Source organism: Ascaphus truei, chromosome 1 (genome assembly GCF_040206685.1).
Source record: "Ascaphus truei isolate aAscTru1 chromosome 1, aAscTru1.hap1, whole genome shotgun sequence".
NCBI classification, from domain to species: Eukaryota; Metazoa; Chordata; class Amphibia; order Anura; family Ascaphidae; genus Ascaphus; species Ascaphus truei.
The window spans coordinates 480,022,141-480,042,494 of record NC_134483.1 but is presented as its reverse complement, the minus strand read 5'-3'; the positions used below and the strand labels follow the sequence as shown (position 1 = coordinate 480,042,494).

The following is a 20,354-nucleotide window of genomic DNA, read 5'->3' as shown; positions in this document are numbered from 1 at the left end:
ATCAGATTAATCCCTGGATCATGAATTTTAAATGAATTGAATGCAGCTAAATATTGTATCCACATTGGGAAGGCTGTGGATATCCTTGGACATATTTTTATAGTATAATATATATATTTATGTGTGTGTGTCAAAAGACGTACTACAGTGATAATGACCTCATTTAAATAGCAAAAGACAAAAAGCCCCAGTGCTATATCCAATATGACAAATTATATAGTTAAATACTTATCTGTTTTTCTTTTCATAAGTGAGGGTTATTTACAGTAGTTACATTATTTTGTCAAAGCACTTTACGCTTGCAAACCATGCCAAGGTATCCCCTCTTTTGCAAATCCTAACACTACTGTACCTGTAAAAAGCTCTCCTAACCGCTCTAAGAAAGGGAGAACTGCCTTTATAGAAAGAAAGCAGAGAATAAATTGCTTTAATATTAAATCTATTAAAAATAAGATAAAAAGGCACTCACAAACATGAGGTTTAAAAAATTGCCTTAAAACAGTCAAGATCTCTGGTGTTACCAGCCAATGAATATTGAAATAAGATGCCTTGGAGACTCAGTATATTGGGAGAACAGCTGATTCGGCTGTGCTGATCCTAAATGATGTAGTATCAAACTATGTGGCATTCTCAACCGGCTTCCAGAGGTCCACTCTGCCTCTTATGTTACAAAAGGCAGCACCCAGCAACTAGCGTCCTCACTTCAGACAGCTAAGCTAGGTAGGGCCATCACTGAAACAGTCTGTTCAGTATCTCGTTCTCAACTAGCTTCGGAGAGTTAGATCCACCTATGTACTATGATGTCACAGAGGCCGGCACCAAACAGACGAGTAAAGACTGGGATTAAGAGAGACTACAATGCAGAAAGTTCGTGGGTGGCGGTGCAGCTGCCTTGGAAGAAAGTGTGGGACCAAAATTGCAAAATACTGGGTACAAAAAAAGTTTATTGGCACATAAAAAAATTGGCACATTTATTTTTCCCTTTCCAGATCCTCCCCTCCCTTCACCCCCTTCCCCACCCCCCTCTCCCTCCCCTCTCTTTCTCTCTTGTCTTCTTTCCTTTTTCTTTTTTTTTCTTTTCTTCTTTTTTTCTTTGTTTTTATTTTCATGACTTTAGGTTTACATATTGTTAAGCATTTTGGACATTCACAATCATTGAATATTTAGCATTATATGAATAGTATTATTATTATTATCAAATTGAATTGTATTATTCCGTGACCTAAGATTCCTTGATGGTTATCGGTATAGATATTGCTTCCTGATTTATCTCTCCGTTCATATATATATATATGGATTATTATTATAAAGAAGTATTACCTACGATTGATATACTACATGAGAAGAAATTAATGCCTATATTAGATATATTAATTCTATGCCAGTTTTTCCAAGTTTCAATATATTGTGATAATTTAATATTCAGCAAATGTTTTGTTTTTAACATTCAAATCACTCCACATGGGAGTGAGTTTTTATTATCACACAGTCTATGGTAAGCAGTCTTTAGAATTCAGAGCTCTTCGTTTTTACTCTGGGATTTGACCGTTAGGAATGAATTATTATAAAAGGTATAATTCTTCCAGGCTGTTTCTATCTACTGTGTGTGTTTGTAAAATGCCCTAGGTTCCTGACCTCTTCGTGTAGTATCGTTTATTTAGCAGGCTATCAGTTAAGCTAAGCAATAATACAATCGAGACCCTCCATTGGTGTCTTAGCCGTCACGTCACAGGGGAGGTAAGATTCTTCACCTCCCTGTGTTGCCTGCCTGTTCGTAGTAATCAGCTGTTTTTAGTGTCAACATTACACCCCGTCCGTGAGAGGGGGCGTGCTGACTCTCATTGGTTGAGAGCGCTGATACGTCATTGTGGAAGGAAGGAACTGTGGGTATTTAAACTAGATGATTTGTCCTGTATACTTTACTCTTTGACAAAGGCCCCTTGCGGCTGAAACGTGTCAGAGTACCTGCTGTGCTGTTTTTTATGTGCCAATAAACTTTTTTTGTACCCAGTATTTTGCAATTTTGGTCCCACGCTTTCTTCCAAGGCAGATGCACAGCCACCCACGAACTTTCTGCATTGCATCTCCTCGGTAGGATCACGCCCCACAGCACCTGGACCTCCAGCAATTTGTGAGTTTATTCCTATTTTTATCATTTATTGCATTACTGTACCTCCAGCCAGCGACACACATACAAACTATACCTGTCTTCACAGGTTAGTGGGAGTCCACACAGAGTTGCTTTCAAGGGTTACAAGTGACATGGAAGGTCTGAATTTAAGTATGCTGTGTGTTTTTGAAAAGACAATTGTGTCATAAATTTCTACATGGACGTTCCTTGTGAGCATTGCATAGGAGATTATTCTCTTATTTTTTCACCTTAAGAGAGACTACAGACAGCTGCCTGGGAGATTAGGATTTCCGTCCCCCTATTTGGCCTGTGTTTGATACGATCCGGTGTAGAAGAGCTGTTGATGTGGTAACATGTCCCTAACATGTCATGTCTATATACATTTTAATTAATGTACGTGCAATACTCACCTGCTGAAATGTTATCACAATATATATTTATTTACTACACTATGAGGTTTTGCGGTGTTTTTTCTTTTGTTTTTTTCACTAGTGTTATGGTTTGCGGAGCCATCCCATTAAAGCAACAGCGGCAGCCTCAAAGTTTATCACTTGAAAGTAACAGGTTTATTTTGTACTTGTTGGTTTACACACACAGCACTATATATGTTATATAATTATTCACCATAGTAGTTTATTTAACTATACAGTATGTGCAGTATATGAATTGTATCACATGTTATTTCACTCCACTATCTAGTGCGCGGTTCACATTCACTTTTATCTCTAATATAAATTAATAATGAAATCAAATATATGTACAAATATAAATATATATATATATATATATATATATATATATATATATATATATATATATATATATTATGGATAATATATTTAAAGTTACCATGACATTAGTACCATACAATTATTACACAGAATGTAATAAAGGAATGATTAAAAATGTATAAGAGAATTTTAATATAACATTTCTGACAGTATCTTTCGGTAACACAGTGCTGGCCATATTCAGATTATACATGAAACCATAAAGAAATCTTCAATAAAATGAATTTGTATTGCAAAGTAGCCATAAAATAACAGAAAAATGGTATATGCACTAACACTAGAGCTTATAAATGGCATCTTGTTGTTATTTTACGGCTACCTTGCAATCAAAAATAATTGGGTTGAAGGTATCTTTATATCCCTATATAAATACAATGTGTTGCCATATTTGGCCATCACTGTGTTAAAGATGAATTCTGTCAGAAGAGGTATTAAAATTCTCTTTTTTATTTTGTTATACTTTTAACGATATTCTGTGTAATAGTTGCATGGTACTAATGCCATGTGAACTTCATATATATTATAAAGTCCCTTAATCCAACTAATTGATAGCATTATGAATTTATATTATTTAAATATTTTTCATATCTATAGGAGAGATAATCTCTTATATACGAGCCTTCTGACTACCCCTCATCACGAAGTGGTTATTGAGTAACAATTTCCATTATGTATTGCAGTTTTTTTTTTTTTGCAACTTAAGTTTTTTATTTTGTTCAGATAATAATTTACATACAGTGAGTAAGATAACGGCGAAGTACAGATTCGGCTTACTGCATGTGTTATTACTGATTGTGAATGAATAGACAACTATGGACAGACTGGGTAAACAGACAGATGGACAGGGGGGGCCTCCGGCCAGGGGGTGGAGGGGGGAGACTATAGGGGGGGATGGGGGTGCGGGGTGGGGTTCTCCTCAGATGGTTCCGCCTCTGCCTCACCTTCGCTGGTTCTCTGCGTCTGGGGAATCTTTGCGTACCCCGTAGGGCAGCCGCATATCAGCTGTTATGCCCTACTCGCTTTCCTATAGGTCTCCTCTGGGGCTCACGGGGTTCCCGGGGTTCCCTGGGGGGGATTATCTATGTGTGTCTTGGATGTCGTCCCAGGGCGCTCCCTCATGAGAGAACGCATTTTCTCCTATTATAGCTAAATTGGGGTCATTTCCACTCCCTGGATGTCTGTTTGTGCTAACCATGGTAGCCAGACTTTTTGAAAATTTTCACCAGTGTCGTTGACCAAACTTGTCAACTTCTCCATCTGGCATACTGTCCAAATTCAGTTTCTAATGTTTGTAATTGGGGGAATTATGTTTTGTTTCCATCGTGCTGCAATCTCTCCCCTCACCTCCATAGCAAAGTGAGCTATCAGTTTGTTTTCTCCTTTGGTGAACCCGTCTGCTGGTCTGTTCAAGAGGAACAGCCTTGGGTCTAATGGGACGGGTTTACCTGTAATCTTATTCAACCAGTCCTTAATTGAATCCCAGACTGGGGAGCGATTTTGGGGCAGGACCACAGCATGTGTAACAGGTCTGCCTGCTGTCCACATTGTCTCGGACACAATGTGGAGTAACTGGGCAGGAATTTAGCTAGCTTTGTGGGAGTGTGGTACCATCGCATCATTACCTTATATGCGTTATCCCTTAAGGTTGTGCATATAGAACTCTTGGAGGTCGCCGTCACTATTTTTGTCCAGTTAGTCATGTACACTACCGACACACTTTATTGAAGTGTGGTCGGTACCGCAAGCCGGGAAATCTCCCGGCTTGCTAGTGGCCGCCCCTCGGCGTGCCGCGCGTCATAGACGCGCGGTCACGCGTCACCGGGAGCGTGCGCCCCCTGCACGCGTGTCCAGGGGCTCCCCGAGGGAGCCCTGTTGTCCCACGATCGCGGGACAGCGGCAGGGGGTTCCAGGGGACCCGGCGGACCCGGCAGCGGTAGGGAGAGCGCCCCGATCGGAGGGCGCTCTTCCGCTGCTTCGGCGCGCGCCCGTCACACCCGGGCGCGCGCCAGGCTACTGCTGCGGCACAGAACGGGCAAATGCTCGAATAAACTGTGCCGCAGCAGTATCTTGTTTTGTCCTTCACTGTCGTGCTAGAACCGGTTACCTCTTTGTACATCTGCGATGTGATGTCCCTGATCGACAGAGCTTTTCGAAATTCGTCATGGGTGTCTGTGGCTGAACTTTTTGATAGAACGCCCTGATCTGGAGGTACCTAAAGATCTCGGCATTAGGGATGTTATGGTCCGATTTGACTATCTCGAATATTTTTATGCCTTGTCTCCCCTCCAGATCTACCAATCTCGTTATATTTTTTTGTTTCCAGATAGAGAATTCCATATTGGACTGGCCCGGAGCAAAGAGTGGGTTGTTCCAAAGTGGCGTCATGCCCGACGCCCTTCTAGTCAGTGCGCATTTGAGCCTAGTACCCTCCCAAATCGAGAGCGAGTTGGTCATTGAGGATAGCGGCAGTTTGGTCCCTCTACGCACCTTTTTGGGGTACCAAATCAGATGCTCCAGGTCTAATGGGGAGCATGCCTCTCGTTCTAACGCGACCCATCTTTTAGAGTCTGGGTTAGTGTGCCATTGCACAATTTGACATAATTGGGCCGCCTTGTAATATGACAACAAACAAGGTACCACTAGCCCTCCCGCCCCCGTTTGTTTGCGCATTATTTGTTTGCTCACCCTCGCCTTCTTTCCTCCCCAGATAAATTTATCTATCTCGGTTTGGAGGGAGAGAGTGTCCTTCAAGCCTAATGGCACTGGAAGGGTTTGGAAAAGATACAGTAGGCGAGGGAGCAAATTCATTTTAACGCAGTGGATTTTGCCAATCCATGAGATTTTATTTTTAGCCCACCTTTTGATGTCCTCTCTCAGGGTCCGCATCAGTCGCGGATAATTCGCCTAATAAATTGTGTTATATGTCCGGGTGATATTAACCCCTAGGTATTTGATTTGTTGTTGTTGCCAGCGGAAGTTGAAGTTGAGGGCAATTAGCTTTTCAACATGCTTGGGGAGATTTATGTTAATAGCCTCCGATTTGCTCTGATTAATTTTGAACCCGGAGACCCTATTAAAACGCCCCAATAGATCGAGCAGGTTTGGTAGGGAGGTAAGGGGCTTGGATATCGTCAGGAATACATCATCCGCATATAGTGCCACCTTATGCGACTGGTTTCCGATGGCAATACCTGTGATGTCTTTGCTATCCCGTATCTGGGCCGCCAGCGGCTACATACACAGTGCAAAGAGGAGGGGGAGAGCGGGCATCCCTGTCTCATTCCGCTCTTAATTTGGAAGGGATCCGAAGCGAATCCCTGATGGGTAACCCTTGCCGACGGGGCCGAATAGAGAGCGAATATAGCTTTTATCAATTTGTCTCCCATGCCAAACGCCCCAAGCGTGGCTTCCAGATATGGCCAGTCTATCCTATCAAACGCTTTTTCCGCATCCAGACTGAGCGCCATAACTGGTATAGATTTGGAATTGGCTATCTCTATCATATCAATAATTCGTCGGGTATTATCAGATGCTTGTCGACCCTGGATAAATCCGACTTGATCTGGGTGCACCAGTCTGGGTAGGATGAGACTCAATCTATTGGCCAGTAATTTGGCGTAAATTTTGATGTCCGAATTAATCAGGGATATAGGTCTTTAGCTTTAACAGTCCTGGGGGTCTTTCCCTGTCTTATGTATTACTGAAATGGATGCTTGGAGCATCTGGCTAGGGAATGGGTACCCGTTCAGCACTTGATTAAACATACGGAGGAGATATGGGGCCAATTGTTTCCTAAACATTTTGTAATAAAGATTCGAGTATCCGTCGGGACCCGGGGCTTTAGAGGGTTTCAGGTTTTTCATAACCTCTGATAATTCCTCCATTGTAAAATCTCTACCTATCACCTCTCTATCTGACCTGCTCAAACCGGGTATGTTTGAATTTTCCAGGAAGCTCCGTAGGGCCTCCGAGGTCCCAGTAGATCTGGCAACCTTTTCCCCATCATATAATTTTGCGTAGAAGGCTTGAAATTCCCCTACAATTTGCTTGGGATTGGCCGTAACCCCCCCCCCCCCGTTTCCCGCCGTAAGGCTTGTATGTTATAATTACTTGTTTTGGAGTTAATCATGTTAGCTAGCAAGGTATCTGGTTTGTTTGCTTTTTCACAAAAGCTTCTCTTTGACCAACTTAACGATTTCTCGGCCTGGGAGGTGAGGAGTAGGTTCAGTTTAATCTGAGTGTCTTTAATTTGCTGCAGAGTTGCCGCATTGTGTGTTCGTCTATGTTGTTCCCAAAGCTGCTTTAGCTCTGTTTGTTCTTTAATAATTTTTGCGTTGCTTTCTTTTTTCTTTTGGGCTGCCATACTAATCAAAACCCCCCTTAGTGTTGCTTTATGTGCCTCCCAGAGGGTTATATGTGAGTCAACGCTACCTTTATTTTCACTAAAGAAGTATTTGATCGCCTCTTTGATCTTTCTTTCAAAGTCAGGGATCTTAGGAGGAATCATTTAATTTCCAATTTGCTCTTGGCCTTTCCAGTCCTATCTGAGTGCACCTTAGCTCGATCGGTGCGTGATCAGACCATGAAATATCATGGATCCCAGAGATGGTGATCGCGGGGACCAGTCTACTAGTTACAAAGAAGTAATCGATTCTGCTAAATGAGTCGTGTGGATGTTAGTAGAACGTGTATAACCTTTCTAACGGGTGAGTCTCCCTCCAAGCGTCTATAAATTGTAGATCTTTAATCCTTGTTCTAGTGCTGAAGGTCGTGTTTTGGTCTTGTGTTTATGGGGACCTGATCTGTCCAGGGCTGTATTCATAGCCGTATTGAAATCTCCTCCTAGGATTAAAGCCCCTTTGCTAAAAACATTTAGGACGTTGAATGTCCTCGTGAAGAAATCTGACTCATGGGCACTTGGGGTGTATATCGTTGCTACTGTTATTGGTTGTGCATTAATGGATCCTATGAGCATCAAGAATCTGCCGTCCTGATCTTTTTTCACTCTGTCCACCACTAGTCCCACCCTATTATGGATCAGGATTGCTACACCTCGCTTTTTTTCTGTAGCAGAGGATAGAAAGACCTGTTTGTACTGCTTGTCAAAGTATTTGGGAGAACTAGTGGTGCTGAAGTGTTTTTCCTGGAGTAGTATAAAGTCTGCCCCCTTTTTTTTGTAGTCTGTGAGTGCTAGCTTACTTTTACATGGGGAGTTTAGGCCCTTAGTGTTGTGTGATATAAAAGTTAAAGGCATTGTGTTGCAGGGTACTGACCTTGTGCTTCGAATGCCACTTTCTGATATGTCGGGCTTCTACGGTGCCGTTTCTGTTCCTCTGCAGTACCCAGCTCTTTGCGGGGCATCAGCGGAGGACCATTTGTGTAGGAGACAGTGTGGGGTGGGGTAGACACATTGGGTACATGGGACACAGAAGGGAGAAAAAACACATAAAACACAAACATCAATGTGGGAGAGTAGTCAGTGGCATGGAACCACTTTCTCTCCCTTGCCTGTGGGTTGGTGGGTCTCTGGATCTCGCCCTCTGTTTTCCGCCTCCTCCACAGGGCCGTGTTGAGCCACCTCTTCCCTAGGACTTCCTCAGGATCTAGGGCAACTGCCCCAGCCCGAGAGTAGACGCGCACGGTGACTTTGGGACCGCCATCCCAGCCGACAATCCAATATCTTTATTAGTCCAAACTTCTATCTTAGTGGTGCCTCTCTCTTCTGCAGCCTGACCTCCGCCTCTCCTACTGCTATCCTGTGGGCTCTCCTACACATAGTGCCAGTGCCTGTGCCGCTTCTGTCAGCGTATCTGAAGTCCTCTTCCTTCTCCTGCTGCTGCCTGTTGCTTTCGGTGTGTTTTGCTGCCTCACTTCCGCCTCCCTCCTCTAGCTCCCGCCCCTTCCGGCTCATCCGCGGTGGTCGCCATCCTGGATGTGGCTCCGCTCTGGGTTCCTGTCCCTCTCGCGAGATGTGGTGCCTCCTCCCCTCCGACGTCATCCGTTTCCGCCTCTTTCGCAGTTGGACTCCGGAGCTGCTCCAAGATGGCCGCTAGTCTCTGTCTGCTGCCGTCGGGGATCGAGGTAAGTGTGGCAGAATTGGATTTGGGCCTAGGCGCTTCGGGACATTGTTAGGGATGTCGTGAGGGATGTAGCTGGTGTATCTGATGGGGAGATTTAAGGGGGACCACAACGGGTGGCCTGTTCGAGCGGGGAGGGGGGGTCAACTATAACTGGTAGTGAGCAGAGTGCCTCTGACAGTCCATTTAACGGGGGCTGCGGGTTTGCCTGTTTTTGTCAGATCTACCTGCCTCACGCCATGTTGGGTCTGGTGCTGATCTGCTTCCCGCCATTTCTTCTGTGATCTTGTCCTGTAGGCCCAGCTTAGTGAGGAAGTCCCCTCCATCTTCCACCCTCCTTATCGTCGTAGATGCCCCGTTCCTGGAGACTAGGAGGCCAAACGGGTAAATCCACCAGTATTTAACCCCTTCATCCCTGAGGATTTTAGTGATTGGGGTCAATTGCTTCCTTTTCAGCAGGGTGGTGGGGGAGATATCCTGGAATACCTGGATTTTATGTGACCCGAATGAGGGATTGTTACGAGTCATTTGACAAAAGGATTCCTTTATTTTGAAGTAGTGGAGGCGAGCAATAATGTCTCTCGGGGGGTCTCCCTGCTGTGGCCTGGATCTAAGGGCTCTGTGGCAGCAGTCTAATTGAAGCTCCTGTGTCGACTTGTCAGGCATAAGCTGGGTCAGCCACCGGCTCACAAAGTCTTCCGGATCGGGCTCTTCCTCTGAGACCCCCCGTATCCTTACATTGTTGCGTCGCTCCCGGTTCTCTGAGTCCTCCTGTTTGTCTAGGAGGTCGCGGATGGTGTCTTTGACTTGAGACAGTTGCCTGTCTGTTTTATGGATGGACTTAATGGTTGAGTCTAGCTTCCTTTCTAGGGAGTCCGTCCGGGCTCCGATGCTGCCAATGTCTGCTCGCAAAGGCTGCCACCTCCGATTGTAGGCATTTTTTAATGTCCGCACAGAACTCTTGCATGTCCCGTCTCTGCATAATCTGATTTCCGCAGTCATTGTCCCCTTCTTCCTCCGAGTCTGATCCGCTTGGCGGGGGGCCTTCATGGCTTTTGGCGCGCGCCTGTTCCCCCTTTCCAAAGTAGTCTGTCAGCACCGTGGAGGGGCGCTTTGAGCGTGTCCCCTTCGACATCCTGGGGGTATCCGGGGGCTATGTGAGCGGTTTTGGCAAAAATCGGGTAGGTTTTAGTGCATTTATTATTTATTTCTTGTCGGCTGAGAACGGAGCTATGAACTTAAGTGTCCATTCAGTCCGTTGTCGCGCATGCGCATCGTCTGCAGTTTTTAATAAATCAGTCAATTACTAGGTATACTGTATGCTATTATTGTAATTGTCCCATATATAGACATGTCATCTTCCATCTTAAGACGGCATACCACTGAGGATGTCACCATATTTGATGAAACGTGTTGGATTGTTTAAGTGAGGACTCTATCTAGGCTTCCTTGAGTGAAAATGCAAGCTGTTTGGTGCTGCCCTTTTAGACATCATAGGTGGTGAAGCAGACACTCCGAAGCCGGTTGAGAATACTCATGGGCGAGATATTGTATGGACTGACTTTTTGAGGAATCTGTCTAAGCTGTATAAAGTGAGGACACTAGGTATGGGTCCATCTCTATGTGATGTCATAGACTGGGGAGTGAACCTCTGGAAGCCTGTTGAAAACACCAGTGCGCTTGATGTTACATTGTTTAGAATGAGCACAGCCAAATTAGCTCGTCTCCAGGTCTACATACCAAGTCTCCAATGCATCTAATTTCAATATTTCAATATCCATTAGCTGATACCTCCAGAAATCTTGATTGTTTAAAGGCAATTTTTTTAAATCACTTTATTTTATTTGGTGTTTCACAATATACTTAGGGCAGGAGGATACACAAAATAAATCATAACCATAAACTTTGAATATAGCAAATCATGTATCTCTAAGTACATAACAACCAAATGTTTTGGGGATGGTATTGTGAGTCGGAGGTCAGGGGTTGGTGAGGGTGGGAGTTGGAGGGCATGAGGACTCGGTGCTGTCAGCACCCACACTGAAGCTCCTACAACAATGCTATTCCCTGACATCCTTCCTCACATCTGCCCACACTGAAGATATTGTTGTCTTCTGGGTTACGGGCATTCTGTCTACAAACAGACAGGACTTCTTCCAGGAAACTGCCAGAGCATGGTTTCAGTTTGTTCCTGTCAGACTCCTGCATTCCTGTTTGTCTGTAGAGCCTAGATTTGCCTAGATCCCAGCATGTGACCCCGACCTTGCCCCTCTACCGCCTGCCTCAACCACTACCTGTGACCTTAACATTGCACCTCTGTCACCTGCCTTGACCACTGCCTGTTACCCAAACTTGCTCCATTGCCATCTGCCTTGATACCAGCCTGTGACCCTGACTACACTATACTCAATTCAGGACTCTATCTCACGGTTCAGATCAGTGATTTTATATCCTACCTCAGCCCTGCGGGTCATTTCCTGTCTAGAAATGAGCATTGTTAAAGAGGGCAGGCAGGGGAAAAGGGGCACACCCATTATAGGAAATTAATATTGTCAAGCTGACAGAGCAGAACAATAAATATTCAGAGGGCTGGAGGGGGACTTAAGAATTGGACTACAGGGCTAACTACTGTATTTGTTTGCAATGCCTTTCTAGCCTCTTTGGTATGTAAGGGTATTAGTTGCTCTATTGCTAGGAATAAAATAGACCCTTTATAAAACTTTTTGACAGACTAGCCATGGGTTGCCCATGACTAGCTGGGTACTTGGGGTAGAAAGAGGTTAATATACAAAAAAGTTTATTTAAGTACTTTGTTTTCAGTAAACTTTAATCATCAATCCTCCCTAATCTCTCTCTTTCCCCTACAAGCTCTATTTTAAGTATTAGATTGAAGTAACAGAAGAGTTAGGAATTACTTAAATTATGTTGTCTTAGTTCCTGGTGTTAATCTAAATGGAGGTTAGTAAAGAAAGGATAATCTATTAGACTCTGTTGCTCACCTTAAAGAATAATGTAATTCATTCTTAATTAACACCATGCTTAAACTTGCGTATATCCTGTTTAACATCAGGTTATTAGGTTTACAGAATACTGTACTGTGTTATGATTAATGGCCGTAGGATTAACTTCCCGCTATATAAGCTAAAAGGGTTTAATTAATCTGGGCCATAGATGTACATTCATGACCTAGAAGTTGTACTGTAGTTGAATATAATGCAGAGCTGAAAGCCATATACTCCTGGGTGCCCCTCTGATAGAACACGATAATTATATTAAAAAATGACCCACACTTCTTACACCATGACAGAAAAAGGGAAAAAAAATTGTCTAAATTCATTTTAACAACTTCACTATTCTCCCTATCTCCTTAAACAATGAATCTCAGTCACACCTGTAATCGTTCTCTGTTTTAGCATGGAATGACTTCTGTTGCTAGATTAATAGAAATTATATGGTTATCCTCTCAACCTCTAAACCTATATCACCTTTATCTACACAAGTGGTTTTCAACCTTTTTTTGGTTAGGGAACCCCATAATTAGATTGTGAAATTCTGGGGAACCCCAACCCTTGCCCCCCCATCTCTCTCCCCCCTCTCACCCCTGTCTCTTGTGTCTCTCCCCCTTCACATTGTCCCCTATACGAGCCTTCAACCTCACACTTTCACACTTACGCTCACCCTCCTCCCCTCTCTCCCCCTCTCTTCTATATACTGTAGCTTTCAGAATATCATACAATAGGTGAAGATATTCAGTGCGCCACCTCAGTGCGCCACCTGCCGGCCGCACATAACTGCAACAACACAAAAAATTATTCCAGACGAGGTGCATACGTCTCAGTGCTGCGATGCCACGGACAACGAAGTTCTTATGTCATACCTCGGCACCCTGGCTATATCTGTGTATAGTAAGTCAACAGTACCTTTGCCTCTTAGCATATGAGACCAAACCCCCTTACATGGCGATGCTGAGTCTGGGCTAGCCCCCATTTGCTAAACTGCCCAGACTTTACACTAGGATGGGGTTACTTGAGATCCCCTCCCTGACTAACACCTTGGGTGAGTGGGAGCCTTTCAATTACAGACTTTTTCCAGACATCTTGGCCTCAAACCAGTGGGATGCTTTAGTAGTCCAGGGCTGAATATGTGCCATTACCTTGCAGGAATGTCCTGCCATACATTTCTAAACGACAATACTTGTAAATTAACCGTTCCCTCTGTTCCAGGCGCCTGAATGAAAATCCGAATATGCCTAACATGTTGTTACACTTAAAATAGGGGGACTTTAATTCATCAATTTTTATATAACGCTATAAAAATTGCACGATATGATATCCCCTGATTTTACCTGAAAAGTGTTCACAGCAAATCTCACTGCACTAGGAGCTTCCTAGCGAAAGTTAGCAAAAACCGCCTGCTATGCTGCTAACTGCTGGGTTTTAAAACCATTTTTCTTTTCACGAGCTTACACGAAAACACTGCCACAGTTATACACATAGGGGGCTATGCACTAAGCTCAATGACTTTGCGTTCTGATGTTCAAAAAAAGCACGTCCGTTAAAAAGTGAGGCCAGGGACGCAATTCACTAAGGCCTTTAGCTCATTTTTTACTGTACCTGCTCAAAACACCCACAGCGTACGGGTTGGTTTTTTTTCCCCTGCTAGCGTTCTTAAACTTCACATTTGCTAGCTGATTGAAAAAAAAGCCGCATGTAACATTTGCATGGAGATTTGCCATCTCCATGCAAGGCTGTTATAGGCGATCGTACACTAAATAAATACATTTAATTAATAGTGTACATGAGCAGGGGGTCTCCGGAGCTGAACAGCATTGGTTTCAGGTCCGAGGACCCCCTACTTCAGGAGATACAGGCCCCATTATGGAGTGCCGGTATCCCCTGTAGAATTTCAATGTCCCGGTCACGTGACTCGGAAGCTTGAAAGTGCAGGGGATACCGGCACCCCATAACGGGGCCTGTATCTCCTGAAGTAGGGGGTCCTCGGACGTGAAACCAATGCTGTTCAGCTCCGGAGACCCCCTGCTCATGTACACCATTAATCAAATGTATATTAAAAAAAGATTTAACAAACATCAATACACAACCCCCACCTCCCCCCCCCCCCTCCGCCCTAACACACACAGTACAATAATGTGCAAAATTACAATTATCCAGATATGGATAATAGATTATTTGCCCATTATTAAACACTGCATTAGCATACCTAAATAAAGTCAATACAAACAGTAGCCTGCTAATCCAATCAATACAAGAAGTAACAACATCAACAATGAATTAATTAAACCATTAACCAATGAAACCAATTAATTCCTAAACCAACTCAAAATGAATAGTAACACTAACCAATCAAACCAATGAATTACTACAACATTAATGAATGTAACCATTAAAAGACAAAGAAATACATTCAAACAATCTCTGAAGTAACCATAAAACACATTAGCTAACATAATACAACATTAACTACAAGTGAACACCAATCGCAAACATTTTATTACATTAAGCAGGAAAAAAATAAACAATGACATCCACATAAAAAACTGACATTAAAAACACCAACAGCAATACCAAGCCACAATTGCCCCCCAAATATTGTCATAATAATCTATTAATCTGTACCTTAAATTGGTTTAGATTCATATATTATCAGTCAATGTGTCTCCCCAAAAAAATCAAAAAACACATCCAATGAAGACACCTGTAAAAAGAGACATTTACAAACATTCAATATATTACTTACCATTAGAAGCGGTGGTCCTCCGACTCCCGGGGTAACAGGAAGCTCACGTACCTTGAAGGCCTCCAACAGCATCCGATGCCATCCGCCATGAAGATCCAGATCAGGTACCCAAATCTTCTTTTTTCTTTCTTTAATCACCTTCTTCTATCTTCATCTGTCACCATTTCTTGATCTTCTTTATCTTCTTTCTTCATCTGTCAATCCAAAAAACCCCATGGTAAATCCCAACCGATGTTGTCTCGTCGTCTTCTTGGGCTCAAATGAGGCGTCACGGCCTTAAATAGGGCTTATGATGTCACATTTAGCCTCAAAATGGTTAACAGCCACCTGATTGGCTGTTCAAACCATGTTCCGACTTTAATTGTTTTTTTTTTACATGACGTCACTTAAAGGGAATGATGCCAGCCAATCAGAATGGCTGTGCTTCATTTGCCTTTAAGATGATGTCACGAAGCCGGCGTCACATGGTATTTCAGCCAATCAGATCGTGAGAAACAATTCCACACTCTGATTGGCTGAAATACCAAGTGACGCCATCCATCTTGGATTTAGTGACGTCATCTTAAAGGCAAATGAAGCACAGCCATTCTGATTGGCTGGCATCATTCCCTTTAAGTGACGTCATGTAAAAAAAAACAATTAAAGTCGGAACATGGTTTGAACAGCCAATCAGGTGGATGTTAACCATTTTGAGGCTAAATGTGACGTCACAAGCCCTATTTAAGGCTGTGACGACTCATTTGAGCCCAAGAAGACGACGAGACAACATCGGTTGGGATTTCATTGTTTGTTTTTTTCCTGCTTAATGTAATAAAATGTTTGCGATTGGTGTTCGCTTGTAGTTAATGTTGTATTATTTTAGCTAATGTGTTTTATGGTTACTTCAGAGATTGTTTGAATGTATTTCTTTGTCTTTTAATGGTTACATTCATTAATGTTGTAGTAATTCATTGGTTTGATTGGTTAGTGTTACTATTCATTTTGAGTTAGTTTAGGAATTAATTGGTTTTCATTGGTTAATGGTTTAATTAATTAATTGTTGATGTTGTTATTGCTTGTATTCATTGGATTAGCTGGCTACTGTTTTTATTTAGTGAAGTATGTTTTTTTGGAGTTAGATTTTATTATTGTGTATCTGGTGTATTAATGTATTGTAATTAGGGTGCCCATTGAGTGCTATAGAGGCTTATCATGCCCATATTATTATTATATGGGTATGATGTACCACTATACTACTCAATGGGTACAAGGTGGGTATAGTCAGTTCAGGGTGGGTGCTTATTGTACTGTATGTGTTAGGGGGGGTGTATTTAGTTAGAAATAATGTTTATTATTTTTGTAGGCACAACATTTGTACCGCATGCCCACGGGTACCCTGGAGCCCGGGACGGCCGCAGGGTCAGCTGGGGACACCCGCGCGACCCCCGGCCTCCCTCGGGGACCCCCGCGGGGTCAGCCGTGGACACCCGCTGGCCTGTTGTATGGGTGTTGCGCATGCAAAAATGTAAAGCAGGAAATTTTTCAAAGTCCAGCTTTTTTTGCGTCTACTTTGAGCTGACGTGTTCTGTTCAACGCAACTTTCGCGTACGCTAAGGTTGCGTTTCTTAGAGCATCCCGCTTAAGGGCAGAATTTAACGCAAACAGGGCAACGAACGAGCAAAGTTGGACTTGCCTGTTTCCGTGGCTTAGTGCATCGTGTTCAGCGCAACAACACGATCTAAGAGCAATTTGCGCTCTAAAAGTGGCTTAACGGAGCTTAGTACATGATCCCCATAATCTTAAAAATTACTTTACTCTGAACCCCCCTTGTTCTGGGATTCTCGGGCATATACCGGGGGACCTGAATGTAATTCATTCCTCTGCCCGGTCTTACTATTCTGGTCTCTGCTGAAGCAGGAAAATGTCTTATGCTTAACACTCCTGGAATAATAAGACCCACATATACAGTTTTATCACAAAACACAATGTTTATGCCATGATTGGGTTGCAGAGCTGACATTTTACAATTCCCCAATATGGCTCAGGGGCACCCAGCCGGGCCAAATACCATTATTAATGGCCTGGGTACCGATTCACCATCACATTCTCGTAACTGCCTAGTCAATCATATTCCAGGAACTACAGTGCCCAAAATGCTGTGCAAGAACTGAATTAAATAACCCAGAGCAAGTGATTGATTACAGGAGAACAGATCGATCTGCAGCTTAGCAAATCACTAGTCAGTGTGCAGATTGTATTGATGCACATATTGAAAGAGAAAAAATATATATATATATATATTTTTTAAAGGCATCTTGAACTGCAGCTTTAAATTGTATAACTGTGATTTTCTTTTGCTTCCCATATTGTATTCTACTCTAATTAAAAACACACATTGAGGTAGACAATGTTCCATACTATCCGTTGGCAATTGTGTGGACTATTACAGTATCTGAAGATTAAGACAATGCACAAAGCAGCAGTTTCCTCAGTATTCATCCTAAAATTGTAAATTGTGCAGTCTTCTTCTACTTTTAAATAAGTCATGAGGAATAGGCACTCCGTTTTCTCTTCTTTGCGTGCTGTAACTGGTATCTGGTTGGATATAAATAAACAATAATATATTTCTCTTACATCAATAATATATCCATATGTATAGCTTTGCAAGAGAAATATAAAGTGCTTTGTTTCAGTTTATTATTACAATGCTTTTTTCTGATTTGCCAGGTGGAGAATTTGCTGACTAAGGGTTACTGTATGTGGAAAGAGCCTGACATGTATTCTACTTTATATAAAGTGTACAGTATATATACACTGTATCTCACAATCTCACTTAATACCTTGATCTGTGTAAATCTTTTACTACTGGTCACTAATTTTTTTCGGTAGCAGTCTCAGTTGTGGAAACATCAAATGTCAGGCAATTCCTAAAACAGATGTGTGCTGGGTTGGATTTTGCTGATCTATCTCAACACGTTATAGTACATTGGTATCTGGAGTAATATTAGTTTACCTTCGGAAACAAAGAAGGCATCATTTTGCAAGACTTTGTGCTGTTCAGAGTATTCTGTTTTCTCAGTCCACAGTCTGCAGGTTTGAAATGTATTTGTTTTCTGATGGGACTGCACTTTTATTGTTTTGCTTGCCAAACCGACAAGGAAATCAGTGAACCAAATGCATGATTGCAAAGGTTCTCAGGATCAGGAGTAGTTAGACTTCTCTACAAACTCCTTACAACTCCTCATTTTAAAAAGGATTCAAGTAAATCAAGATGGAAATATTGAATTATAGAAACAATTTACAATGTAAACACAAAAAAATGTGTCCTGAAAGATAATAAAAGCATGCAAGGTATGCAGAAATAAAATTATTGTTATGGTAACTGCTTAAGGCAAAAGCAATAAGTCATGTTTTTTGAGGTTTCCGTTATTTAATATATAGCATGTAACGGCAAACTGACCTGTAAAGATGTTGAATCAAGGCAGCCAAAGTTGTTTTGTTGAATGCTGGAAGTGTGTCAATTATGGTCTCATACTGTTTTATTCGCTCCTTCTCATCCTGTATAACTGTTACAGAAACACATTATGCATTAATAATGTCCATGTAAAGACAAAAATAAAATTATCCTTAAAAGTGCACTATTGGATCTCTTTATCAAGCAGACTCTAATAATATATGTACTATAAAATATATACAGTATATATGTATGTTATTACTTTTCACTAAGGAAATGGTACACGCATATGTTTCCGTCATAATGCTAAGGGAACCTTATTTCTGGCTTTTGGCTTATTTCCTTGATCAAAAGATGTAACTACAGTAAGTGACTCCATTGTTATTTAAATTAGGATACAAAATTCATTAATGAAGGGCAGGGCAATTTGCGAGGATCACAGGATTTGTATATTTGTTTTTGAATCATTACTGGTAACATGTATTTACTGTAAGTAGCAACATTTAAAGTGCCGAAAATAAGGAAAGAATTGACAGCGAAACAACAAAAATATATAGATAGCCCTTAGGCCACTAATATTTATACTGATACGGCATAATTTACTTTCGTCGGAGTCTTGTAGATTGTGTCTGATCTCCCGATGTTTTGTCGGCTGCTCGCATTCATATTTCGCCGCGACCCGGAAAATTGAATTTTAACATTGGCTGCAATACTGTGCAGTAATGATAGATGGCACTAGTTTGCTAGCGTGTCTTAAAATCTAAATGTAATGTAACCTGTCCCTTATTCCCATTCATTTTGTACACTATGATATCTCAGATTTTTAAATGTAACCCACTACTTATTCCCCTAAAAACTTCAGAGGAGTACAAAGTATTTTAAAATATGATTTTTTTTTATTAGATTCCAATAAATGACAGTTTTAAAATAATGCACAAAGACTTTCTGAAAATACAATAATACAATTTTCTTTGATCTTCTTCCAAATTTACAATCTTTTTCGACCAGCATCTTCTTTAGGCTGGCTCTTGGACACTTCCACCTGTAAAATGAGAATGTTAAATATTAATAATCAATAAGTAATAGATGCAGGAATTACATTCTGTGGTATATAATGTGTTTCTATGGGACCTGGTTGAAACGCATATGCGTGTCATTGAATTTCTTCACATGAGAGTGTACAGTATGTAAGAATTGTATTGACCGCATGCGCAGAACAGGCATTGACGAAAAAAATAGATGCATTAATTACATAACATTACCTGACCGTATCGCTCAATGTGTTTCCTGCACGAACAAGGTGTTGCTGCTCATCGGTAGGCCAAATCTGCAAAACACGAATAAAAACAAGAATTAAACAAATGACTATAATATAATTTTTTTAAATAATACAATTTTCTTCAACCGCCATCTTCTACTTGCTGACTCTGTTAGATGTTCAAATGTAAAATAATTGTGAGAATGTTATTTAGAGAAGAAAATACTGTAGATGCATGAATTACAGTACATTACCAGACAGAATCACTGCATGTGTTTCCTACACGAACCCGGTGTTAATGCTCATCAGCCTGCCAAACTAGCAAAAAAGAAAAAAAAAAGAATTAAACAATGACTACAATTAGAATTTTTAAAATATTACACGTACTGTAGTTGGGATGTAGGTTCATCGTTTTCAAAATTGCTTGATTCATAGTGGTAATGGTATTGGGGCAGGTACAATACTTGGGTGGAAGAATTTACTCAGGTTGGAGCAGGTACTCGGGTGGGGGAAGATTGGAGGAATCGGTCCGGGAAGGTCTATTATTCAATTTCTTTCTCCTTCGAAAGTTGCCATCATCGAACATACCCATCCATGATGTGTGCAGTGTCCAGCACCCACCTCTCTTTCCGGGGCTTGGTGTACTAATAAAGCAACCATTAATGCTTAAGTTGTGTTGAATAGAATTCCTCATGTTTTTTTATTTGGTGCTTATGGATAGAATGGGTATCTTGTCAACAATATACTGATAGATCTCAGATAAAGTTGCACTCTTTTCTATCCCAACTTTTATTGTATAATATATCATATAGGTGTAACTGCAAGCTTTTCTTGTGTGGCATGGACAAAGTGCCATTTCCCATACCATGTATAGCACAGAACAAATGTTATGAGACAGATTAAGTTA

The 20,354-nt window shown here is 41.7% G+C and overlaps 1 protein-coding gene and 1 long non-coding RNA gene across 3 annotated transcripts in view; both read right to left on the bottom strand.

Annotated features, from left to right (window-relative positions):
* ARAP2 (ArfGAP with RhoGAP domain, ankyrin repeat and PH domain 2) overlaps nt 1–20,354 on the bottom strand; it is a 406,381-nt gene that overhangs the window by 134,153 nt on the left and 251,874 nt on the right. For both annotated transcript variants that reach the window (XM_075568062.1, XM_075568070.1), the window contains exon 22: nt 18,196–18,301. In XM_075568062.1, the coding sequence (XP_075424177.1) occupies nt 18,196–18,301 (106 nt within the window). The remainder of the gene's footprint in view (nt 1–18,195; nt 18,302–20,354) is intronic.
* LOC142472052 (uncharacterized) lies at nt 19,105–19,880 on the bottom strand. Its single transcript, XR_012789579.1, has 3 exons — nt 19,702–19,880; nt 19,457–19,516; nt 19,105–19,231 (listed from the first exon to the last, which is right to left on the bottom strand). It is a non-coding gene; the product is annotated as an uncharacterized LOC142472052 (long non-coding RNA).